Source organism: Channa argus, chromosome 14 (assembly GCF_033026475.1).
Source record: "Channa argus isolate prfri chromosome 14, Channa argus male v1.0, whole genome shotgun sequence".
Lineage (NCBI taxonomy): Eukaryota > Metazoa > Chordata > Actinopteri > Anabantiformes > Channidae > Channa > Channa argus.
The window spans coordinates 25,644,767-25,671,333 of NC_090210.1; the positions used below are offsets into that span (position 1 = coordinate 25,644,767).

Here is a 26,567-nt window from a genome sequence, read left to right on the forward strand (position 1 = left end):
TACACTCTGGGGAACAACAGAACATGCAGAGAAAGAGATGAATCAATAAAGATGATGGATTAAAGCAGAACAATCAGTAGCTTTAAACAGTTACCTACACAGAGAGTCAGACACACAGATATGTAGAGTTGACTTTTTGTGATCAATGTCAATTTGAACCATAAACTGTTGTTATAGTGAGAATGATCAGCTCTAACTTTACAGCTCAGGAACTGTTTGTCTCTCACCACAGCAAAGAGCAGCAAGAAGAATCCAGAGCCAATGTTCCATGTGTACAAGCAGGTGGAAATCAACAGGAGAAAGTGTGTGATGTTCAACCTTCAGTCTGACAATTGTTCTCTTCACAGCAGAAGTTCTTATCGACACAATGTTTGAATACCTACTTGATAATGTGGCCCTCTAGTGGAGGGAGAAAGTTCACTTCAACAGTGTGGAAAAAAGGCTTCCAGCAGCTTGTCAGTGTGTCAGCTTGTGCTTTTGTACAGAGTTGTGGTGTTTCCTGTCACTGTGGGCCTCACAGCACAGTAGTACACAGCAGAGTCAGACACTGCAGCAGAGGTGATCTGCAGATCCACTTGAGTTTTATCCTTGTTCATTTTAAAAGACAGTCTAGGGACAAGATCTGATATTGTTATTTCTGATCCTGTGTGATAGATGAGGAACTCTGGAGGTTTTCCTGGATATTGTTGTTACCAGAAAAAGTAATCATTAGTTGGAGCTTGTCTGGAGTATTTATAGGACAGAGGAACGTTGCTGCCTTCTAAAGTGAACTCTTCATTGTTGACTGCAGTCAGATCTTCACAACTGAAACCTGAGGGAAGAGAGAAATGTATTTAAGATGATGTTAAACTCTGATTTCCTGTTCCATTGCTTTCTAACAAACAGTTGTTTTTCCTGCTTGAACCTACTTTTTAGTATGATCACAAACAAAGGAACAATTCCACAGTACTGCAGTGAGAGCATCTTCCACACAGTATCTGTGGTCTGTATGGGTTAGATATTGAATGGATGTGACAGTGGGAGTTTTTTTCACTTCTGCTCTTTGACTGTGTTGCTCCTCCCTGTTTTTGGGTTTCATTAGCAGCTGGAACCACAGTGACTGTGAAAAAGCAGGATTTAGCAGAATCCATCTGATATGAATCTGTGGTTTGAAAACCACTTCCCTCCTCTTTGAAGAGGAGTCAGATATCTGGGTTCAGGTTTTTGTACAGCCTCTTCTACACTTTGTATCACTGTTTCTAGAGCACAGTAGTAGAGAGCTGTGTCTGCCAGTGTCAGTGTCTTTATGGTCAGTTCAGTTGTTGAATCTGAGGTTTGGATTCATATCGAGGATCAGGGATGTATTTATTATTTCCACCTTTCCCTCGTTTCCAAAGTATAAATTGAGGAGCCTGAAGGTCAGAATGATGCTTGTACCAGTAAAGGTAAGCATAAGTTGCACTTGTCTGATAGTTGCATCTGAGTTTGACAGATTGTCCTTCTGTCCCACTGACTTCATCACCTTCAGGAGAGATTGTGTCTCCAGCTATTAGTCCTGGAAAAAGTAGAGAAAATGAAGCCATTAGATGAACATTGTTGAAGAGGCTGAGAGGAGAAGACATTTGATCCTGTTCCAGCAGGTGAAATGAGCCAATAATTGTTTGTCCAACTGACCTATAAAGTGAGACAAAGAGAGAAAGAGGTAGAGCAACATGTCTTTGGAGTAGTTGAAGCCAAACAGACAGCAGATGAACAATGTTGTTCCACTGCAGTAGAATGAACAAACTAAACAGCCTCTCTGCTGCACAGCCCTTCTCCTCAACATCAAGCTGATTGTGCTTTTAGTTCCTCAAACATTTCTGCTCTGGACACACAAACAATCTCATTGGTTGACTAGGACTAAGTAGGTGGTACCAGAGATTCTCTAACATCCAAAGTTCAGTTCAGAAAGACATTATTTTTGTGTAATGGACAGACAATAAAAGGCCCTGTAGTTGATTTCTTTTTAAATTTGGGGACAGACAGGAGCCCTGCATTCTATGAGCCATTAGGACAATATGGATTAGAAGGTTTAAGGAGATCAGATAACTAGGAAGGAGCACTTCCATTTAAAACAGGTGTAATATGGTCAAATCTTCTGAATTTACTTAATAAAATTCTAGCTGCAGCCTTCTGGACCATTTGAAGACTTCTAGTACGAGCTCTGGGAGGCCTGACAAAACATTAGAATGGTCCAGTCTGGCTGATACAAAGGCATGAATGAATATCTTTGTATCAGATATGGACAGAGAAGTTTGGATTTTAACTATGATATGTAGGTGAAAGAAGACAGTTTTGGTGGCATCTCATGAAGAATAATAATGAGCTACAGTGAACAAATTTAATCAAATACATTCTTTGATATAAAGGCAGTTGTAAGTATTTATAACATTGTTCCTAAAGCCATAGTGCAGCTGCTACAGGAACAAACCTGTTCACAGGTGGGGACCAACAATTTACTGGAAATCGTCATTTAGGTTGAATTTCTTAAGTCGGCAGACAGAGAGAGGAAAATAATTCCTCAGAGAAGTTTCTCTGAGCAGCTCTAACGTTTTCCTTGTACAATGATAATAAAGCATCTAATCTAATAGCAATTTGAGAAGAATCTGCCACCAGAGTTGTAGCTCTCAGATGATTTACTTTCATATCCGAACATGAACTTTATTTAAAAAAAAAAAAAACATCTTACAACAGCTTGATATTATCAGAGATTTCTTCACTTTTCTCAAACCATCAGCTTAAAAGTGTGTGTCTCCCTCTAGTGGATGTTGTGGAGTATTGTGTTGTCTTTGCTTCAAAGGTTTTTGTACAGAGTTGTGGTGTTTCCTGTCACTGTGAGCCTCACAGCACAGTAGTACACAGCAGAGTCAGACACTGCAGCAGAGGAGATGATCATAGTGATTTGTTTATCTTCCACTTTAATCCTGTATCGAGGATGTGGAATAGTTATAACTCCGGATGCAGAGTGTGAGATGAGGAACTGTGGTGGTTTTCCTGAATGTTGTTGATACCAGAAGAAAAAATCTCTGGCATCAGTTTGTTTGGAGTATTTATAGGACAGAGGAACGTTGCTGCTTTCTAAAGTGAACTCTTCATTGTTGACTGCAGTCAGATCTTCACAGCTGACACCTGAAGGAAAAGAAAACTCAGTTATTTCATCACATAACAGATTCAGAAAACACATCACATGTTAGTAGAAATAAAGTTGTGCTGAATATTCTGACCTGTCAGACTGAAAAGAAACAGTAGAGGAAATAAAAAATAATTAAGCATCTTGAACAAAGTTCAGGTTGGACTGTGTTCTGCTGAACACCAATATCTTCTCTCTTCTATAGATCAGTAATAGCTCAGCTCCTCCCTGAATCTCTGTCTCCTCTTAGATCTTGATTTTCACTTCTCTTTGTTCCACCTCTTCCTGGTTTATTGACTGGTAGCAGCTTTTAGTCAGTGTCAGGTGAAAGTAAATGTACACTGTTAGTGACTATGATCCATTTAACTTAGCGGAGTTTGTAGATAAAGTTGAGCTCAGATAGTTCATATAGATGATCTTTGGCTGCAGATACTGCTGTTTTCCACCCGACAGTCATCAAGGTAAAGCTACAACATGCAGCTTAACTTACTGCTGACATGAGATTCTGAATCAGTCCTCTCTGCTCTCCTCAGTCCTTCCTCTTACTGTTTTGAAACAACTTTGCTTCATTTGTTACGCTCCACTACGTTCTGCACAGCTTTCAGGTAGTTGTACTTATCAAATTAGAATAAATGTAAAACTAAAACTTAATAATCAAACAGAAACCATTACTCTTCTCTGACTGGTCAGTAGGCTGAGCCCCTTTCAAAATGTTTTTGGAAGCACATATCTCAAAGAGAACGACTCAGTAAAGGTTACAGTTTGTATTGGAAAAAAATAAATGTTGTTTATTTTCAGTTTTTTGACAAAGCCAGGAGTCACTAGAGACTGACTGACACAACAGTGTTGTGTTGTGTGTCTTCAGTCAGACAGATCTCTGCACCGGCTTCATCAGGTTCAGAACTCTGACTCTCACACAGTGTTCGACATCAGCACCTTCCTAAACTCCCTCATCCAGGTCTACAGTCCCTCTCTCCCACTGAGCTCTTTGTGGTCCCATCACCACATATAAGATCCCAAGCAAGCTCTTCAGCTCAGTGATCTCACGATGGTGAAACAAGCTACCAAACCTGCTCAGCTTCACTGCCAGTATTTCAAAAACCATTGAAGACAGAACTTCTATAACTTCATATGCACTTAAACTAAAAAAGAACAAACTAAAAAGTTTCCTATCTGTCCATCTTGTACTTGTGACTTATGAAACAGACACATTTCTTCTTATACCACTTTGCTTTGGATCAAATCTGCCAAATGACAAAAATATAAGAAAGAACAGTGTTGGTGGATGTTTTATTAATACAAACAATAATCTCATTCTCAAAGTCAACATTCAACAACATTTACATTTAGTCATTTCGTTTTGTCCAAAGTAACTTACAAGTGAAGTACAAGGCAGCAAAAATCTAATTCAAGAGAAAAACATTGAAGCAAAGTGCTGTGAAGAAACCAGAAACAGGAAACCAGTGCAGACATTTGTAGAGTGGTGACTTGTGTTGTCTCAAAAATGAGAAGTTGCTGCATTTTTGGTCATGTGGAGGGTTTGATTGTGCTGCTTGTAACACAGTCAACAGGGCCTTGCAGTACTGGAGATGACATATGACCAGTGCCTGCAAAATGAGTTGGGTTGTATATTCAGAGAGGTTTGATCTTTCTGATGTTGTAGAGGGTAAATCAGCTGCTCTGAAGACAGAGGAGATGTGGTCAGTAAAGCTCAGTTTGTTGTTGATGATGACCACAGATTTCTGGAAGACTTAGTGGAGACAATTACTGCAGATCAAATGTTGATGCTGATGTGTTGTATTGATGGTCCAACTGGAAAGACTTGATCTTCAGTCTTTGAGAAGTTGAGGTGAAGACAAGTCATCCAAGCAGAGATGTCAGAGAGAGGCAAAAATGGGAGTCATAAGATGGAAAGGACAAGAAGAACTGTGTGGACAGCACTGATAGGAAAAACCATGTGAGTGGATGATGGAACCCAGGGATGTGGAATAAATGAAAAAAGAAGAGAACCAAGAACTGGGCCACACCAGTAGAGAGGCTATGAGAGTTAGAAACATGCCCCTTTCCAGGATACCTTGAAGTTTCATCCAGATACAAGACCAGATCTCCTTATCTTAGAGTTTCTGTAGTTGTTATACAGCAAATAATGTTTTTTTCCTTCTTTTTAATCACCACTACATCTAAATGTAGGTGATGATTCACAATCAGTGTAACAGTGTGTGTCTCCCTCTAGTGGATGTTGTGGAGTATTGTGTTGTCTTTGCTCCAAAGATTTTTGTACAGAGTTGTGGTGTTTCCTGTCACTGTGGGCTGCAGAGCACAGTAGTACACAGCAGAGTCAGACACTGCAGCAGAGGAGATCTGCAGATCCACTTGATTTCGTCCAGACAGCTTAGTAATGAACCTGTTTTCTGACTTTAGAAAATCTGCTTGTTTTATAATGTGAAGCCCTGAGATCATCAAGAGGAACTCTGGAGGTTTTCCTGGATATTGTCAATACCAGAAGAAATAATCATTAGTTGCAGCTTGTCTGGAGTATTTATAGGACAGAGTAACGTTGCTGCCTTCTAAAGTGAACTCTTCATTGTTGACTGCAGTCAGATCTTCACAGCTGACACCTGAAGGAAGAGAGAAATGTAGTTAAAAATGATGTTACACTCTGATTTTTTTTGTTCCAGTGCTTTCTAACAAATAGTTGTTATTCCTGCTTGAACCTACCTTTTAGTATGATCACAAACAAAGGAACAATTCCACAGTACTGCAGTGAGAGCATCTTCCACACAGTATCTGTGGTCTGTATGGGTTAGATATTGATTGGATGTGACAGTGGGAGTTCTTTTCTCTTCTGCTCTTTGACTGTGTTGCTCCTCCCTGTTTGTGGGTTTCATTAGCAGCTGGAACCACAGTGACTGTGAGAAAGCAGGAATTAGCAGAATCCATCTGATATGAAGCTGTGGTTATCTGGGTTCAGGTTTTTGTACAGCCTCTTCTACACTTTGTATCACTGTTTCTAGAGCACAGTAGTAGAGTGCTGTGTCTGCCAAGGTCAGTGTCTTTATGGTCAGTTCAGTTGTTGAATCTGAGGTTTGGGATTCATATCAAGGATTAGGGATGTGTTTATCATTTCCACCTTTCCCTTGTTCCAAAAGTATAAATTGAGGAGCCTGAAGGTCAGAATGATGCTTGTACCAGTAAAGGTCAGCATAAGTTGCACTTGTCTGATAGTTGCATCTAAGTTTGACTGATTGTCCTTCTGTCCCACTGACTTCATCACCTTCAGGAGAGATTGTGTCTCCAGCTATTAGTCCTGGAAAAAGTAGAGAAAATAAAGCCATTAGATGAACATTGTTGAAGAGGCTGAGAGGAGAAGACATTTGATCCTGTTCCAGCAGGTGAAATGAGCCAATAATTGTTTGTCCAACTGACCTATAAAGTGAGACAAAGAGAGAAAGAGGTAGAGCAACATGCCTTTGGAGTAGTTGAAGCCAAACAGACAGCAGATGAACAATGTTGTTCCACTGCAGTAGAATGAACAAACTAAACAGCCTCTCTGCTGCACAGCCCTTCTCCTCTACATCAAGCTGATTGTGCTTTTAGTTCCTCAAACATTTCTGCTCTGGACAGACAAACAATCTCATCGGTTGACTTGGACTCAGTGGGTGGAACCAGCTTATACCGATCTGTGAAGATACTCAGTCATCTGGTCATGTTTATCCCAGATGGTGCTGTTCGGTTGCACCAGGAAGTCTTTGTGCTTTCGATGATCACTTGGGGGTTCTTGTTTTGCTCCTCTATTTGAACGAGATCTTAAGGAATCAAATTATGTCAGACTGGAATGTAGCCTACAATGTTGTTCTCTCCTTACTTCTGAGACTGCTCCATGGTCCTTAACAGACCAAAGTATGTGCCTTCAACAAAAAAAGGGCAACATTTGTTTATTTTTAATGTAGCACAATAATGACAATGTATGTGCTTTGTTATTGAGTACTTTGATCCATGTAATTTGAAAATGGTTTAGGACCTAAGGTGGTTCCCTGTGGTACAGCACAAGAAAGAGCTTCACTTGAAAAACCACAGAGAAACTTGTATTACAAAACATAAAAAGAAATGCAATCAATGTTCGGGAGATTTAATGTCGAGTACCCGAATTCCATTGAATATGATGTAAAATTACTCAACAAAACATAAAGCAAGTTGGTCAACAGTCCAAAATTCATTTCAGAATTTAATAACATCAGTCAGGTTTTTGTACAGAGTTGTGGTGTTTCCTGTCACTGTGGGCCTCACAGCACAGTAGTACACAGCAGAGTCAGACACTGCAGCAGAGGAGATCTGCAGGTTCAGTTGGGTTTTATCTTTGCTCACAGTAACAAACAGTCCAGAGATCGGAGCCTTTATTTTTATTCCTGTTCCTGTGAAGGAGATGAGGATCTCTGGTGCTTTTCATGAATATTGTCGATGTAGGACAAACTAACAGAGCTTCCTTCTAATCTGAACTCTTTCTTGTTGACCTGAGTGAGTTGTTCACAGATGACACCTATAGGAATAAATGACATTGTTATATCACGTTGTATTCAATCAAGGAGTAACCTTCAGATGTCAGTGGAACTTAACTTTTCATGAATCGTCCAAACCTCCTACAAATAATAGAAGCAAAAACACACTGCTCCCTCAGTTACTGAGTACTTCCCATTACCTTGAACTGTCTCCTCTGTCCTCGCACTTGTGTCTTTTCCTCACGTCTTTCACGTCTTAGTCCCTCCCAAGTATGATGCACGGAAGCAACACAAGGAGAGAGGAATGGAGGAGATTCCTTCTCTCTATTTGTACTCATAATTCTGTACAAAGTACAAATTATAACAAAGGTACACATTTAGTGCGACTGCCAGAACAGAGCAGTGAATGTGGATCAAATCTGCATGTTTCCCTAAATAAACAGTTTCACAAGCATCTGCCTTTTTATGAAAAACCTTTTGACAGCCTGCATTTATTGATAATCTGTCATTTCTTTATTATTCAGGGTATGATGAATTTATTCATGGCTATTTATCAATTTTGATAAATCAGAACCCAAAAGCCAAAGTCTGTGGTGACATTATAGCTAGTCACATTCCATATAATCCATATCTCATGATTCTCTGTAAAAGAATCTAAACTGTGTCGTCACAAACCATCAGAGTGTAACAATGTGTGTCTCCCTCTAGTGGATGTTGTGGAGTATTGTGTTGTCTTTGCTCCAAAGGTTTTTGTACAGAGTTGTGGTGTTTCCTGTCACTGTGGGCCTCACAGCACAGTAGTACACAGCAGAGTCAGACACTGCAGCAGAGGAGATCTGCAGATCCATGTGAGTTGTTTCCTTTCTCACTTTAACAGACAGTCCAGAGACTGGATTTACAGCTATTTCTCCAGACTCCAAATGAGAGATGAGGAACTCTGGTGGTTTTCCTGGATATTGTCGGTACCAGAAGAAATAATCAGCAGCACCTTTGGAGTATTTACAGGACAGAGTAACATTGCTGCCTTTAAAACTGAATTCTTCAGTCTTAACTGGAGTGAGATCTTGACAGCTGAAGAAGTTACATGTTGAACACTTTTGAATTGAACCTTTTAAAGAATCTTACTTACCTCTTAGGTTAATAAAATTAGAAGAAATACATCACACTTTAACTTTGTTCAACATGCTGTCATTAATGTTTCTAAACTGATGAACATGAAGTTTGTCTCTCTTCTATAGATCAGTAACAGCTCAGCTCCTCCCTGAATCTCTGTCTCGTCTTGGATCTGGATTTTCACTTCCTCCACCTTTAACTCTGGAAATGACACTGATGCTTCAGTCACCATCATTTTAATCTGTGTCTCACTGTGTTGGACAGAAATGATCCAAACTTCTTAGTTTGAAACATCCCAACTTTTGCAGTTTGTTCCATCCACATCATTGTCTAATCTACAGTAACTAGTTTTTGCTTTAAGCTAAAACATCAAAGGAGTAGGAGGAGGGAGTTTTACTGTTTCTTCAGTAATGACAAAAAGTCTGTGAGAAGATCTGAAGACAGGATATAAATGATAGGAAATGTCTTTAAGTCTTTTCCATCTAACCACTCAACCATAAAGACCTGATTGATGGAGTCTTACTGAGAATCCTTCTTGTCCACTTACTCAGTTTGACTCTGAAAACTTCATGCTCCAAAGGGTTTTATCACTCACTTACATCCAATCCAAGATGGCTGCTGGTGCAGTCAATTGTTTGTCTCTGTCCCACTGATTCTTGGTTTTATCTGATTTTGATGTGATTTGATTATTAACTACAGATTCTCAGTCAAGATTTTCAGTGGAAATTGCTGATATATTTCTGAGCTGATCAACACAATCTGAAGTTCTGTTTTCAAGTTAGAAGAAGCTACTGTGGTGAAATCAGGTCTAGTGAGGTCTAGCACAGCCCTTGCTTTAACAGGCTCAGCCAGCTGGATTTTAACTGGACTCCTGCACTGACTGGAACATCTCACATGCAGAAGGTAACTGCACAGAAACCATGAAGCTTCTGCACACTACATTCTTCAAACTGAGCACTAAGTACTAACAAGCCATGCTGACCTGGTGGGTTCCTTTACGAAGTATTTTTACTGTTGTAGGACATTCAGGACTATGTATCCTGCTTGGACACCAATTTCCTGATGTCTCTTAACCTGTTCTGTTAACAGACACTATGTTACTGTTGTTGGTATCAGGAAATATTCAGCCAAATCTTGGTCCTACACAAAAGATTTTGTCACCAGAAGACTTAAAACTTAGATCAGTTTTAGGCTTCATCCATTTCAATGTTAGGAGTCTTTTACCTAAATTAGATATGATGAAGCTCTAACTAACATAGATCTCATGATCCTATCAGAAAAGTGGTTAAAGTCAATATCAGATGATTTGATTGCTATTGATGGCTACAATATTCAAGATCTGACCGAGCAGGCAAAGAAGGGGTTGTAACTTATAATATATATATAATATAATATATAATATTCTAGCTCTGTTTTGGTTTCTTTTTCCAAAGTGAGACAATTTGAGCTACTTGTTATTAAAGTCAATTTAAGGAAAGATCTTCAACTGACTGTAGTGAGGTGTTACAGACCCCATTAGCTGCTAGAGAAACATTATCCTCATTGTCTGCGGACCTACAAAGTCTTTGTGACACTGAGATTCGCCTCATAGTGGATCTTAACTGGGACTGGCTCTCCTCTGGATCTGATGGCATTAAAGATTTATGTAATTCTTTAAACCTTAACCTCTTTAAACCCCTAATTAGGGGTGCTCTAGAGACTGAGGAGATCTGGTCCTTAAAGTTCAGTTGATCATCGATGATGACCGCCAGATTTCTGGCCGACTAAGTGGGGACAATCACTGTAGATTGACTATACTGTAGAACCAATATTGATGCTGATGTTGTCTTGTGTTGAAGTTCTGGCTGGGAAGACAAGGACTTCTGTCTTGGAGACGTTGAGCTGAAGATGGTTTTTCTCTCATCTAGGCAGAGATGTCAGAGAGACAGGCAGAAATGTGTGATGAGACAGTGGACTCATCTGGTAAAAAGGACAGGAAGAGCTCGGTGTCATCAGCATAGCAGTGATAGGCATGTGAGTGGGTGATAGAACCCAGTGATGTAGTATAGAGGGAACAAAGAAGAGGACCAGGAACTGAGCCCTGCAACACATTGGTAAAGAGGCTATGAGAGTTAGAAACATGACCCTGCCAGGTTACCTTGAAGGTTTGTCCCGATAAGTAAGACTAAGGCCAGGCTAGAGCTAATCCACAGATCCCCAAGTCAGAGGGACAAGAGGATCTGATGGTTAATGTGTCAAATACTGCAGATAGATTAAATAGGATTAAGACAGAAAACTGACCTGTGAGATTCCACGACCCTCAGCAGGAGTGACCCCCCCTTGAAGCCAGACTGGTTGACATCAAGGAGGTTGTTCTGGTAAAGTTGATAGAAGCTCGTTCCATGGTCTTGGCCACAAATGGAAGAAGAGAGATGGGTCTGTAATTCATTCACTACTCCAGGCAGTGGTTTAATCTGGGCCTCCTCGAATGAGGTTGTAAAAGTGCCTGTTGTGAGAGATGTGGTGATGATTTATGTAATGACAGGCAATAGTGCGGATACAGCTGCTTGAAGGAAAGTGGAAGTGTGCTCTGGCAAGAGGGGGAGTCCCAGTTTGACGATCTCCAGTTTTTCTGAGATTGAACACAGACACACACAGAGAGATAGAGACAACCATTCACCCTCACATCTTCAGGCAATTTAGAGTCACCAGTTAACATGCAGGTGTTTGGACTGTGGGAGGAAACCAGAGTCCCTGCAGAAAACAAACACGCAAACTTCACTCAAACCCACTGTGACAGTGGGTTTGAGGTGTTTCTGCAGAAATGATGTGTTTGGTTTTTACCAAACATGGCACTGGGCATTAAGGCCAAACAAGTCCACTTTGGTCTCATCTGTCCGTTTGACATTGTTTCAGAAGTCTTGTGGTTTGATCAGATGCAGTTTTGTGAACCTTAGTCATTCATGTTCAGTTTAGACATAAGAGACTTTCTCCTGCCAGCCCTTCCAAACAAACCAAACATGTTCAGTCTTCTTCTAATTGTGCTGCATGGACTTCAACGTTTAATGTATTTAAACCAAAAAACATTGAATTAAAAGAGGGTGTTGTTACTTTTGTACATGACTGAATGTTATAGCTGTATGAGAAAACAGCAAATGACTGAGTATTGAACCCTGTGGTACAAAAAAAAAGAAAAGAAAAAACGATATGAGCCACATCACGGAACCACAGATGATCTATTACAAAAAATAAGATAAAACATAGAAGCTTCTGGATCTGAAGTTGTTAGACTTTATAGCTTTTCAATTCGACTTTATTTATAAATCACTGTAAAGTGCCCTGAGATGACTCTGTTGTGAATTGGTGCAATCTAAATAAAGTTGAATTAAACTGAATTGAATATAGTGCCAATTCCCAACACAGTCATCTCCAGGCAAATCAATTAAATAATAAAGTCAAGACTATAAAGATATTTAGAGAAAAACTCAACAAATCCCCTTTGAGTGAGCTCTAGGCAACAGTGGAGAGGAAAACCTATGTTCTAAACTATCTAATGGAAGAAACCAGCTTTAGGAAACTTTAGAAATTGGTAAAACAAAACATACTTTAGTAATTTCACACAGTCAAAAAGCAACAAGGAGACGATTTAAAGAATCATGTTGTATTTCTGTGATCTTTTTAATTTTAGCTTATAAACAGCAGTGAAGTGAGAAAACAACGATGGTGGATGGTGTAGTTCCACCAAGATACATTAGAGTTTTGTACAGAGTCATGTTGCTTCCTGTTGTCTTCCTGTTGTTCCTTCTCTGCTGTGTACAACTGTGCTCTGCAGCCCACAGATGCTGCAGCAGAGAAGATCTGCAGATGAAACTCTTTAGTTGGTTTGTCATGTTTATAAGACAACCCTGCTTTTGTCTCTGAATATTCCATGATCAGAAGCTGTGGAGGTGAACTGGACTTTCATTGATACCAGTAGAGGTTGTTGACAGAGCCTGAATATTTGCAGGACAGTGTCCACAGCCTCCACACTAAACCAGCCCCCCTCCCTCATATCTGTGACTGTGTTGGTTCAGAGTATAATTAATGGCTGTTCACTCAGTTGTCCATTCATTAGCTTCACCAAGTCAGTACTTTTAGTTAAAAAAGTAAATCCCACAGTCCAGGTGTGCAAAGCTTGTTGTGTCATACCCAAAAAGACTTGAGGCTGTAATTGCTGCCAAAGGACAGACAGGAAAAGGCCCTGTAGCCACCTGACTTTATTAAAATTTGGGGACAGACTGTGGCCCTGCATAAGGTTTACGGAGATCACATAAGTATGAATGAGCACTGGTCAAATCTTCTGAATTTAGTTAGTACATTTCTAGCTGCAACTTTCTAGACTATTTGAAGACTTCTAGTACAAGCTCTGGGAGAAATGAAATAAGATATTACTATAGTCCAGTCTGGATGATACAAAGGGATGAATTAATATCTTTGTATCTGCAGTAATCAGGGAAGAGTGGATTTTAACTATTTTAAAGAACGCAGTCCTGGTGGTATCTCATGAAGAATAATAGCAAGAATGAGCTACAGTGTCCAAATTTAAGAGTTGTGGTGTTTCCTGTCACTGGGCTGCAGAGCACAGTAGTACACAGCAGAGTCAGACAGATGAAGCTTCTGGATCTTCAGAGGAACTGATGTCCTGTTGATTGCAGCATCAAATCTGTTGCTCTGAAACTCTGGATCTTTATCTACTGTTTTTGAGAAACATCTCAGCATGTACTTTGGAGGATCATTTCCTTCTTGTTTGTACCAGAACAAATAAGCACTGGAGGAAACACTGGTGTCAAATGTACAGTCCACTGTAACAGTGCCTCCTTCAGCAGCAGTAACATCTCCTCTTGTCTGGATCACATTGTCTTCTCCTTTACACTCTGGGGAAGAACAGAATATGCAGAGGAAGAGATGAATCAACAAAGATGATGGATTAAAGCAGAACAATCAGTAGCTTTAAACAGTTACCTACACAGAGAGTCAGACACACATTTACATTTACATGTAGTCATTTAGCAGACGCTTTTATCCAAAGCGACTTACAAGTGGGGTACAAGGCAAGCAAAAATCTAAGTCAAGAAGAAAACATCAAAGCAAAGTCCTATCAGAAAAGTGTTCACAGTTCACGAGATACAAGTGCAAGAGAGCAGAAAGTGTTTTTTTTTTTTTTTTTAAAGATTTAAGTGCATAGGAAGATGCGGAAGAGTTCAGTTTTCAGCAGTTTTTTGAATATTGGGAGAGAATCAGCTGAGCGTGCAGCGTTTGGTAGCTCGTTCCACCATCGTGGGATCATTGTGCTGAACAGTTTTGCTTGGTGTCTTCTATGCAGTGTTGGGACCACCAGACGTCGTTCGTTGGCAGACCGCAGCGGGCGAGAAGGATTGTAGACTTGAGTGAGTTGAGGTAAGCGGGAGCTGTCGAGTTAACAACCCTGTAAGCAAGAGACAGAGCTTTGAACCTGATGCGAGCAGCAATAGGAAGCCAGTGTAGAGATCTAAAAAGTGGTGTGACGGGTCTTTTTTGGCTGATTAAAAATTAGGCGAGCTGCCGCATTTTGGATAATCTGCAAGGGTTTGATTGTGGACACACAGATATGTAGAGTTGACTTTCATTGATCAATGTCAATTTGAACCATAAACTGTTGTTATAGTGAGAATGATCAGCTCTAACTTTACAGCTCAGGAACTGTTTGTATCTCACCACAGCAAAGAGCAGCAAGAAGAATACAGAGCCAATGTTCCATGTGAACAAGCAGGTGGAAATCAACAGGAGAAAGTGTGTGATGTTCAACCTTCAGTCTGACAATTGTTCTCTTCACAGCAGCAGTTCTTATTGACACAATGGTTGAACACCTACTTGATAATGTGGCCCTCTAGTGGAGGGAGAAAGTTCACTTCAACAGTGTGGAAAAAAGGCTTCCAGCAGCTTGTCAGTGTGTCAGCTTGTGTTTTTGTACAGAGTTGTGGTGTTTCCTGTCACTGTGGGCCTCACAGCACAGTAGTACACATCAGAGTCAGATACTGCAGCAGAGGAGATCTGCAGATCTACTTGGGTTTTATCTTCACTCATTTTCACAGACAGTCCAGAGTTCTTTGCAGTTTTATTTGGTTCAGTTCCAGAATGAGAGATAAGAAATTGTGGTGGTTTTCCTGGATATTGTCGATACCAAAAGAAATAATCGTTGTAAACAGCAGCTTTGGAATATGTGTAGGTCAGAGTAATGTTGCTTCCTTCTAAACTGAACTCTTCATTCTTGATTGGAGTAAGTTTGTCACAGCTGACTCCTACATGGAGAGAAAATCATGTTAAACCACATACATGAAAGAAGTGAATATCAGATATACTTGAAATGATCAGTTTAACATACCTGTTAAAATAGAAAGAAACTGTATAGAAAGTAGACAATGCAGTGAGAGCATGGTGAAAACTGTATCACTGAATGTGTACTGGGCTTAACGTGAAGTCTCTCTTCTGTATTTCAGATACATCTCAGCTCCTCCCTGAATCTCAGGATCCTCTTGTTGTTTCACTTCTATATTTCCTTTAAGTTTCAGTTGACATTAACTGCCAACATGTCTTCATTATGTCAGAGAAGTGAATCAGTGTAATGTCTCTTTTAGTCTGACAGTCTGTTGTTTGGATGCCTGTTCCAACAAAATGTACTTTCTTATAATATACTTTCTTTCAATTTGAGTCAGGATTTAGAGTTCATCATAGTACAGAAACAGCACTGGTAAAAGTCACCAACGATGTCATGGCCTCAGATAATGGACTCGTCTCTATACTTGCTCTGTTAGATCTTAGTGCTGCATTCGATACCATTGATCACAACATTTTATTACAGAGACTCGAACATGAAATTGGGATTAAAGGAACTGCACTAGGTTGGTTTAAATCTTATTTATCTGATAGATAGATCTGATAGATTTCAATTTGTTCATGGTAATGATGAATCCTCCATGCACACAAAGGTTAGCTATGGAGTTCCACAAGGCTCTGTGTTAGGACCAATACTTTTTACTTTATATATGTCTCCTTTAGGCAACATAATTAGAAAACACTCCATAAATTTCCACTGTTATGCTGATGATACCAGCTATATTTATCTATGGAACCAGATGAAAATAATCACTTAATAAAGCTTCAAGCCTACAAGACATAAAGGCCTGGATGTCCCACAATTTTTTACTTCTAAACTCAGACAAAACTGAAGTCATAGTATTTGGGCCCAAAAATCTCAGAAATATGATGTGCAACCATATTGTTACTCTAGATGGCATAAGTCTGGCCTCCAGTACTACTGCAACGAACCTTGGAGTTATTTTTGACCAGGATCTGTCCTTTAGCTCACATATAAAACAAATCTCTAGAACAGCCTTCTTCCACGTTGGTGAAAGTCTTTTTAGCCATTGCTGACTCTTTTTATCTGGTACAATGTGTGTTTGATCACATGCCCATTTTATTTGATGCTGATCTTTCCTGTGGTTTCTGTGGCCCCATTAAAACCATGCAGCCTAAGGCTAGACCCAAGCCCTGGTTCTGCAAAAGAAAAAAGTGCTGCAAAGCTGAATGCAGGTGGAAGATGGACAGGCTGCAGGTCTCCGTTCCAATTTTATAATCTCCCCAAAATTCATAGCTCATGTGTGTTATTTAAGACAATTGAGTCTTTTCTAAATCCCCCACAGTCTCTTTACTTGGAAGCATCTGCTGACATGTGCAATAACTTCAGACAGTTTTTCATTAAGAAGGTTTTTAGTCCAAGGGCCCTTATCTCAGCTCCTGTCTCTTTTAACCTGTGACTTTCTCACTCTTAGAGGAGATGATTGGCCAGATTAAGCCATCTGGCTCCCCTCGAGATGAAATATCTGGTCAATTTCTTAGAGGTTTTCCTCAGTTAGGGCAGTTGGTTTTGGCCATTGTTAACAGCAGTCTGACTTCTGGCGTTGTCCCTGTAGGTTTTAAACAAGCAGTACGGGAACCACTGCTTAAGAAGCCAGGCCTCGATCACACCACGTTGGCTAATTTTACACCCATTTCCAAGCTGCCTTCTCTTTAAAAAATCTTACAGAAAGTAGTTTATGTGCAGATTTTTGGACACGCAAAACCTTTTTGGAGGTCTTACAATCTGGCTTTAAATCCCTACATAACAATGTGTCAACACTACTAAGGGTCTTTAAACACATCCTTCTGGCAACACATGCTGGTGATTTTATGAGCCTTGTTCTGCTGGAACTGCTATTTATATAGCAGTTATTTCTAACGTGTAACAGTGTGTGTCTCCCTCTAGTGGATGTTGTGGAGTATTGTGTTGTCTTTGCTCCAAAGGTTTTTGTACAGAATTGTGGTGTTTCCTGTCACTGTGGGCTGCAGAGCACAGTAGTACACAGCAGAGTCAGACACTGCAGCAGAGGAGATCTGCAGATCCACTTGATTTCTCTCCTGGTTCAGTTTAGCAGTCAGTCGAGGGTCTGGAGGTTTTGCTTCTATCACTTTAGGCTCTTTAGTATCTGTGATCAGGAGCAGATACTGAGGAGCTGATCCAGGATCCTGTCGATACCACTGGAGATTATCAGCTTTAACTGAATATTTACAGGACAGAGTAACACTATGACCCTCTGATGAAACCACTTCAGTCCTGATGGCAGTAATATCATCTTCCAATGTGTTACCTAGTGAGAGAAACATCATGTTAGATTTAGAGAGACACACTCATGTATCCATCATATGATCAACATATTAACTTCACAAAGACATAGTCTGATATGAAAAGAACTGATCCTGATAATACTCTCAGTAGTTATTAATGAGGAAGTGATGACGGCTTTGAAATGTTACATTCTGAACTTCAGCTACAACTACTGAACTCAATCTGTCATGTTTAGAAAATGTCTTTGTGTTTCAGCTTCTTTCTCAAGATCATACGTACCTACGAGAGCTGAAAGAAACAAAACTGCAAAGAGTTTTTCCATGTTGACAGAGGAGAAATGTAGTAGCTGTTCAGTTTGAATTAGCTGAAAGTTGTTCTATGAGTTGGGGTTTGATCTGATGTTCAAAGCTGGAATCAAACCGTTCTCTGTCAATCAGACACATCTGTAGTCAGTAGGAGGAGACTCACATGTCAGATTATCTTCATTCCTACAGTTCTTCATCACAGTTGTGTCTCATGATGGAAAAGAATCTAAACTGTGTCATCACAAACCATCAGAGTGTAACAGTGTGTGTCTCCCTCTAGTGGATGTTGTGGAGTATTGCGTTGTCTTTACTCCAAAGGTTTTTGTACAGAGTTGTGTTGTTTCCTGTCACTGTGGGCTGCAGAGCACAGTAGTACACAGCAGAGTCAGACAGATGAAGCTCCTGGATCTTCAGAGGAACTGATTTTGAGTGTGAATTCACTGTGGATGAAAATCTCTCCCTGAACTCATCTGCTGTGTTTCCTTCATCCAGTCTAACTCGACTCAGTATAAACTTGGGGCTGTTGTTTCCATCCTGTTTGTACCAGTAGAGATAATCATTAGTTGAACTGCTGTTGTATACGCAGTCAAGTGTTACTGTGTCTCCTTCAGTAACAGTCTTTTGTCTTTGTGGTTGCAGCACGTTGTCTTTTTGTCCTCTGCATTCTGTCAAACACCAACAAACAGTATCAGTGTGCTGTTAAAGAATCCTGTCAATGTTGGATTGATATCAAAGAAACAGAGTTGTGTTCATACCAAGACACATAGCAGCCAGCAGCACTGAGATGAACAGAGGCGTCATATGTGCAGTGTTGAGGAAGTGTGAGCTACAGCAAGTAGAAAGAAGGCTGTGATCTCTGTGTTTAGTCTTCATCAACACTAAGTTGGTGGATTAGAAGGAGGAACCTGATCATTCACAGCTCTGTGTTCTTCCCCCTACTTGTCTCTTCTGCTCTTTGACTGTGTTGCTCCTCCCTGTTTTTGGGTTTCATTAGCAGCTGGAACCACAGTGACTGTGAGAAAGCAGGAATTAGCAGAATCCATCTGGTATGAAGCTGTGGTTTGAAAACCACTTCCCTCTTCTTTGAAGAGGAGTCAGATATCTGGGTTCAGGTTTTTGTACAGCCTCTTCTACACTTTGTATCACTGTTTCTAGAGCACAGTAGTAGAGAGCTGTGTCTGCCACGGTCAGTGTGTTTATGGACAGTTCAGTTGTTGAATCTGAGGTTTTGGGATTCATATCGAGGATCAGGGATGTAATTCTCACTGCTCCAAGATTTTGCTCCTTTCCAGAGAATAAACTGAGGAGCCTGAAGGTCAGAATGATGTTTGTACCAGTCAAGTGTAATTTCGTCTTCAATTGTGTGATAATTACATCTGAGTTTGACAGATTGTCCTTCTGTCCCACTGACTTCAACTTCTACAGGAGAGATTGTGTCTCCAGCTATTAGTCCTGGAAAAAGTAGAGAAAATGAAGCCATTAGATGAACATTGTTGATGAGGCTGAGAGGAGAAGACATTTGATCCTGTTCCAGCAGGTGAAATGAGCCAATAATTGTTTGTCCAACTGACCTATAAAGTGAGACAAAGAGAGAAAGAGGTAGAGCAACATGTCTTTGGAGTAGTTGAAGCCAAACAGACAGCAGATGAACAATGTTGTTCCACTGCAGTAGAATGAACAAACTAAACAGCCTCTCTGCTGCACAGCCCTTCTCCTCAACATCAAGCTGATTGTGCTTTTAGTTCCTCAAACATTTCTGCTCTGGACACACAAAGAATCTCATTGGTTGACTTGGACTAAGTAGGTGGGACCAGAGATTCTCTAACATCCAAGGTTCAGTTCAGACAGACATTATTTCTGATCCAGATCAGCTCTGCCTCAGAGAAATATTTGCTGACTTTCACTTCTTCACACTGTAGTTGGACCAATGAAGGCCACAGTGGAAGGAAGTTTGATCACCTGAAGGTTTAGTGACAATGATTATTTTCCTCTCTGGATGTCGTCAGTTTGTTTCTCTTGACCGACATGGATCAGCTTTTAGATCAGTTTGCAGATTTTCTGTGTGATCCACTTATAATGACAAAGTGAACTGAATTTTTGAAATGTCTAAGTTTTTTAAAAAGGAAAAATCTGTAATATCACATGTACATAAATATTCAAGCCTTTTGCAACAACACTTAACATTTATCTCAGGTTCCTCCCATTTGACCAATGGACAGACAATAAAAGGCCCTGTAGTTGATTTCTTTTTAAATTTAGGGACAGACAGGAGCCCTGCATTCTATGAGCCATTAGGACAATATGGATTAGAAGGTTTAAGGAGATCAGAAAATTATGAAGGAGCACTTCCATTTAAAACAGGTGTAATATGGTCAAATCTTCTGAATTTAGTTAATAAAATTCTAGCTGCAGCCTTCTGGACCATTTGAAGACTTCTAGTACGAGCTCTGGGAGGCCTGACAAAACATTACAATGGTCCAGTCTGGATGATACAAAAGCATGAATGAATATCTTTGTATCAGATATGGACAGAGAAGTTTGGATTTTAACTATGATACGTAAGTGAAAGAAGACAGTCTTGGTGGCATCTCATGAAGAATAATAATGAGCTACAGTGAACAAATTTAATCAAATACATTCTTTCATATAAAGGCAGTTGTAAGTTTTTATAACATTGTTCCTAAAGCCACAGCTGCTACAGGAACAAACCTGTTCACAGGTGGGGACCAACAATTTACTGGAAATCGTCATTTAGGTTGAATTTCTTAAGTCGGCAGACAGAGAGAGGAAAATAATTCCTTAGAGAAAGAAGTTTCTCTGAGCAGCTCTAACGTTTTCCTTGTACAATGATAATAAAGAATCTAATCTAATAGCAATTTGAGAAGAATCTGCCTCCAGAGTTGTAGCTGTCAGAGGATTTACTTTCATATCCCAACATGAACTTTATTTAAAAAAACATCTTACAACACCTTGTTATTATCAGAGATTCCTTCACTTTTCTTAAACCATCAGCTTAAAAGTGTGTGTCTCCCTCTAGTGGATGTTGTGGAGTATTGTGTTGTCTTTGCTACAAAGGTTTTTGTACAGAGTTGTGGTGTTTCCTGTCACTGTGGGCTGCAGAGCACAGTAGTACACAGCAGAGTCAGACACTGCAGCAGAGGAGATGATCATAGTGATTTGTTTATCTTCCACTTTAATCCTGTATCGACGATGTGGAATAGTTAGAACTCCGGATGCAGAGTGTAAGATGAGGAGCTGTGGTGGTTTTCCTGAATGTTGTTGATACCAGAAGAAAAAATCTCTGGCATCAGTTTGTTTGGAGCATTTATAGGACAGAGGAACTTTGATGCTTTCTAAAGTGAACTCTTCATTGTTGACTGCAGTCAGATCTTCACAGCTGACACCTGAAGGAAAAGAAAACTCAGTTATTTCATCACATAACAGATTCAAAAAACAAATCACATGTTAGTAGAATTAAAGTTGTGCTGCATATTCTAACAGACCTGTCAGACTGAAAAGAAACAGTAGAGGAAATAGAAAATAATTAAGCATGTTGAACAAAGTTCAGGTTGGGCTGTGTGTTCTGCTGAACACCAATATCTTCTCTCTTCTATAGATCAGTAACAGCTCAGCTCCTCCCTGAATCTCTGTCAAGTCACTTTGCTTTTTCATTAAAAACAAATGCAGTGTTTGGAGCATTGATGAAATTAATGAACTACTACAAGAAAGGAAATGATCTTCACTCAAGACTTCAGTCTGTCCTGTGTGGGGAGGGGGGATATTTGGCTGTTAGCAAATGGTGGGAGGGAGGGGAGAAAAAAGAAGAGAGGAAGGGGGGAAAGAGAAAGAAAAGGAGAAAAATTCAATATAAAATCCATAAAACACAGTAATAGTAACATAGAAAATGTTAATACTTCAGCATACATTGAGATATGGTTCAAATGTTTTGCCCCTAATTAATTTTAAACATGAACTAGGCCAAATCATTACAATCACATTTTAATATAATTCACTTCAGCACAGCTCAACCACCCATTATTACCTCAATATAAACACATAGTAGGATTACAGATTATATTACAAATCTCTTAATGAAAACTGGTATATGAAACCTAGTAAATGAAATACTGATCGTGCACGTAACACCCTCTTGCCAGGATTTGCACCTGGAGTCTTCCACCCAAAGGATGGATGTGTTGCTATTACACCACAAGAGTTGTGTTTTGTTTGTTTTTTTCACTTTTTTTTTAAAGATAGACTGCAAACACAACAACTAAAGACTATATAAATAAACAATTTAAAACCTGACTATATACAAAACTGAAAACAAAACACATACTAACAAATTTAACCATCCCATGTAAAGTCTCCCTCCACTGTGCCAAGGATAGTCCTGAGGCTGGACAATACCACTGCCCCTTCAGCTGAGTGCGGCCAGTTGTTTTATTTTTTGCCTTTCCAAACTCCTTGCAGGAATAATGCTAGAGGTCCTTTGTGAGGCGCTTCCATGGTGTTTCACCCCTGGCTACTCTCTCTGCATCTTCAGCTGCACTTTTCCGCCTTCTCAATGCACGCTGCCTTGGCTCAGTAGTGGTGCAAACTTTCTGTGACTGGTCAGTAGGTGGCTGGAACTGAGGAGATGGTTGGAACTGAGGAGGTGGCTGATTATCATTAGGCACTGACTGGGGGGGTGGTGGGCAGTTTGTAAGCCGTAAATAAGATGAAGGCGAAGGACGCGGAGTGGGTGGGGCAGGTAGGTAAGATCCATGTGGTGGTCTGGGCCATGACCATAAAGGCTAGTTAGACGCCACTGACCTGTCTGAGGTGCGGTTCCCCCCAGGAGGAGGAATTCACAATACATGTTCTCATGCCCATGCTCCACAGGAGCAGATGGAAGAGACTGCACTTTAGGCAGTGGCTCCTTTGCTAGGTGCACTTGCTTTGGGAATATGGTGCAATGCAGCAGCATGTCCCTGTCCATGTGTTTGTCCCTCCTTAGCAGCCTACAAGGCAAATGTCTTTTTAAAGATTTTTCTATTTTGATAACTGCCATGATTATGTGAAAAAATACACGAAATGACTCACCATGGAGAAACTGCGGTGAAGTTTATTGGGACCAGAACTATGTTGATCTGGCTCAAAAAGTTGTTAGTACAGAAATAAAAATCATTGTTGTCACTTGTAAAACTGGCCAGGATATTTAACATACTGAAGCTCTGTGACCACCAAAAACCACCTCTTATTACAATCTCCAGTAGTATAACCTTGTAAAAGTAGAATTTATGTCAGAGAGGTAAATTTCACTGTGATGTTGCCAAGATATCCCACGCTAGTGCATTTAGAAGCTAGCTCTGCTTTAAAAAATGAAACCCAACAAATACTCTAACCACAATTTCACTCATACAGAAAATATGTAACAATATCATAACTAGTGAACTACGTTAACCAATGTAATGTAGATATGACAGCTACTACCAAGGTTTTTACTCACTTTACTCACTGTAATACATAAGTTAAAACTATCTGTTTAATTGACAAACTTTACCTGTAACCTCTAGCGGCCGGAATTGGTGATCAATTTTTGATTTAGAGGAGCAACTTCTCGAAGCTTGGCCATCGTGAGCTCTGCGACCCTCCCACCGGGAAGAAACATCCGATCAACGGGCGACCTTCTGTTAGGAATTGATTGGCTCTTTTGCCCCATTTGTTCAGAGTGTTCGCATCTGTGTTCAGACCATGTTAGGAGATGTTCGGAAGTATTCAGACCTCCGTTTGGAAGTGTTCAGACCTCCGTTAAGAAGTGTAAGTTGAGGTAAGTGGGAGCTGTCGAATTAACCACCCTGTGAGCAAGAGACAGAGCTTTGAACATGATGCGAGCAGCTACAGGAAGCCAATGTAGAGATCTAAAAAGTGGTGTGACGTGGGTCTTTTTTGGCTGATTTAAAAATGAGTCAAGCTGCTGCGTTTTGGATCATCTGCAAGGGTTTGATTGTGGATATCGGTAACCCCATCAACAAAGCGTTGCAGTAATCGAAACGAGATATGACCAGCGCCTGTGCAATGATTTGGGTTGTATATTCCGTGATTTAGGGTCTGATCTTCCTGATGTTGTAGAGAGCAAATCTGCTGCCCTAGAGACTGAGGAGATGTGGTCCTTAAAGTTCAGTTGGTCGTCGATGATGACCCTCAGATTTTTGGCCGATTTAGTGGGGACAATCACTGTAGATCCAATGCTGATGCTGATGTTGTGTTGTGTCAAAGGTCTGGCTGGGAAGACAAGGACTTCGGTCTTCGGTTGAGTTGAAGATGTCTCTCAGTCATCCAGGCTGAGATGTCTGAGAGACAGGCAGACAGGTGTGATGAGACAGTGGAGTTGTCCAGTGGAAAGGACAGGAAGAGCTGTGTGTCATCAGCATAGCAGTGATAGGAAAGACCATGTGAGTGAATGATGGCACCTAGGGATGAAGTATAGATGGAAAAAAGAAGAGGACCAAGAACTGAGCCCCACGGCACACCGGTAGAGAGGCTATGAGAGTGAGAAACATGCCCCGCCAGAATACCTTGAAGGGTCGTCCCGATAGGTAAGAACGAAGCCAGTCTAGAGCTTATCCAGAGATGCCTAAGTCCAAGATTGTAGACAAGTGGATCTGATGGTTCAGTGTCAAAGGCTGACGATAGATCAAGTAGAATTAAGACAGACGATTGACCTGTGGCTTTTGCAGCCAGAAGATATTCCACAACAGTCAGGAGTGCCGTTTCTGTGGAATGACCCCTCTTGACGCCAGACTGGTTGACATCGAGGAAGTTGTTCTTGGAAAGGAAGTCTGAGAGTTGGTTGAAGACTGCTTGTTCCATTGTCTTGGCCAGAAAAGGAGGGAGACAGGTCGGTAGTTCTCCATTACAGAGGGATCAAGAGAAGGCTTCTTGAGCAGTGGGGTGATCAAGGCCTGCTTGAAAGAGGTTGGAAAAGTCCCTGTTTTGAGAGATGTGTTGATGACTTGTGTAATAGCTGGCATTAGTGCCAGTGCAACTGTTTGAAGAAGAGTGGAAGGGATCGGATCCAGAGTCCAGGTGGTCGGATGGTTAGAGAGGAGGAGGGTGGATACGTCATCCTCAGTCAGAATTGCAAATGATGAGAGCAATGCAGTGTTGGAAGAGGTTAGACGGATGTCCTCATCTGGAGGAGAGAACTGTGAGCTAATGGCTGCCACCTTGTTGGTAAAGAAGTCGGCAAAGTGGTCAGCAGTGAGAGAGGTGGATGGCGGAGGTGAAGGTGGGTAGATGAGTGATTTGAAGGTGGAGAACAGCTTTCTGGTGTCCAAAGTGCTGCTGAGCTTTTCCTGGTAGTAATCGATGTTTGCCCTGGTGACACTGTGAGAAAAAGGTCTAAGCAGATCCTGATACTCAGCAAGGGCAGATGGAGTCTTGGATTTGCACCACTTCCTCTCAGCACTCCTGAGCGTGGTGCATTGTTCATGGATCCAGTCAGTGAGCCATGGATTAGAAGCTGAGGGACGAGCGGGTCTCAAAGACAGTGGACATGGGACAGAGACAATCCAGACACGATGAAAGTGTACTGCCCTTTTTTAGAGAATGTTGTCAGTTTTCACTTGGTCTCACTGTTGCGGTCAGGTTTTTGTACAGACTGTTCATGTTTCCTGTCACTGTGGGCCTCACAGCACAGTAGTACACAGCAGAGTCGGACACTGCAGCAGAGGAGATCTGAAGGTTCAGTTGGGTTTTATCTCCACTCGCTCTAACTGACAGTCGGGACTTTGTGGCATTTTGTGTTCCCAAGTGTGAGATGAGGATCTCTGGATGTTTTCCTGGATATTGTCAATACCAGAAGAAATAATCGGTGGCATCAGCTTGTTTGGAGTATGTGTAGGTCAGAGTAACAATGCTGCCTTCTAAAGTGAATTCTTCACTTTTGATGGCAGTGAAATGTTCACTGCTGACACCTGAAGGAAAAGAAATGTTCCAAACTGAGTTACATTTTACACTGACACTGTGTTTTCTGTTTTTGATTCTCTCTCCTACCTGTTAGTGTCATCAGAAACAAAGCTAAAAACAGATGGAAGAGCTCTGACTCCATCTTGTAGATGGAAACTGTTTCTGCTTTAAACATCACTGTTTCTTTCTTCAGTCACAGTTTGCTCCTCCCTTCATCTCTTTGTGACTCAAATGATTCTTAATCCTTCTACTTTATTCCACTGAGGCTGTATTTCAATTAGCAATCAGTCGATTTATTGATTAATTATATGGGATTCAAAGGATGGGTCAACATAATGGATTATGTCAATTGGGTCAATTACATCGATTTACATAATGTACATCGATTCATCGCAAGCAGGGCTCCAAATTAACAGGGTCGCATTGTCCCAGGATTTAGGATCTGGGACAATTTTAGGACAATAAAGAAAATGAGCTGACAGTGCATGGATTTAACTGTTAAAGGTTAATTAGAGCATAAGGAAATAAATCTTTTTCTGACATCATTGTATATGAATTTATCAAAACACAAATGAGATTAGTAAAAAAAAAAACAAATATGTGGAACAGCTTCTTCTGAGCGAAGACGGAGCTCAGCAATAAACGTGTTGGTTAATCTCTAACTGCTACAAACACATTAGATTACATCCACCTAAAGCTGGAAGTTAGAAAAAGCTGGATGTGCTGCACGTAACTGTTCAACCTAAGCAGTTTATTTCTCTTAAAGCAAAGCACTACTCTAAGGTGCAGTAGTACTGGAGGCCAGACTTATGCCATCTAGAGGAACGATATATAAAGATGTCTTTGGTTTTGTCAGAGTTTAGAAGGAAGAAATTGTGGGACATCCAGGCCTT

At 40.6% G+C, this 26,567-nt stretch overlaps 1 protein-coding gene across 1 annotated transcript; it reads right to left on the reverse strand.

The window, feature by feature from the left end:
- Positions 1-790: 790 nt before the first annotated feature.
- LOC137098415 (uncharacterized) lies at positions 791-15,294 on the reverse strand. Its single transcript, XM_067474639.1, has 6 exons — positions 15,137-15,294; positions 14,709-15,053; positions 5,649-5,766; positions 3,243-3,250; positions 2,864-3,147; positions 791-811 (listed from the first exon to the last, which is right to left on the reverse strand). Exons 1-6 carry the CDS (start codon positions 15,186-15,188, stop codon positions 791-793), a joined length of 828 nt encoding a protein of 275 aa, XP_067330740.1. The 5' UTR covers positions 15,189-15,294.
- Positions 15,295-26,567: the final 11,273 nt, after the last annotated feature.

Excerpts from the sequence above, each read along its gene's own strand:
- LOC137098415 (XM_067474639.1), bottom strand. The coding sequence starts at position 15,188 with ATGCTCTCACTGCATTGTCTACTTTCTATACAGTTTCTTTCTATTTTA. Across the intron at positions 5,767-14,708 it reads TCTGTACAAAAACACAAGCT|GTGTCAGCTGTGAAGATCTG; the intron begins GACACACTGACA and ends CTCTTCCTTCAG. Across the intron at positions 812-2,863 it reads CTGCTGTGTACTACTGTGCT|GTTTCAGTTGTGAAGATCTG; the intron begins GTGAGGCTCACA and ends CTCTTCCCTCAG.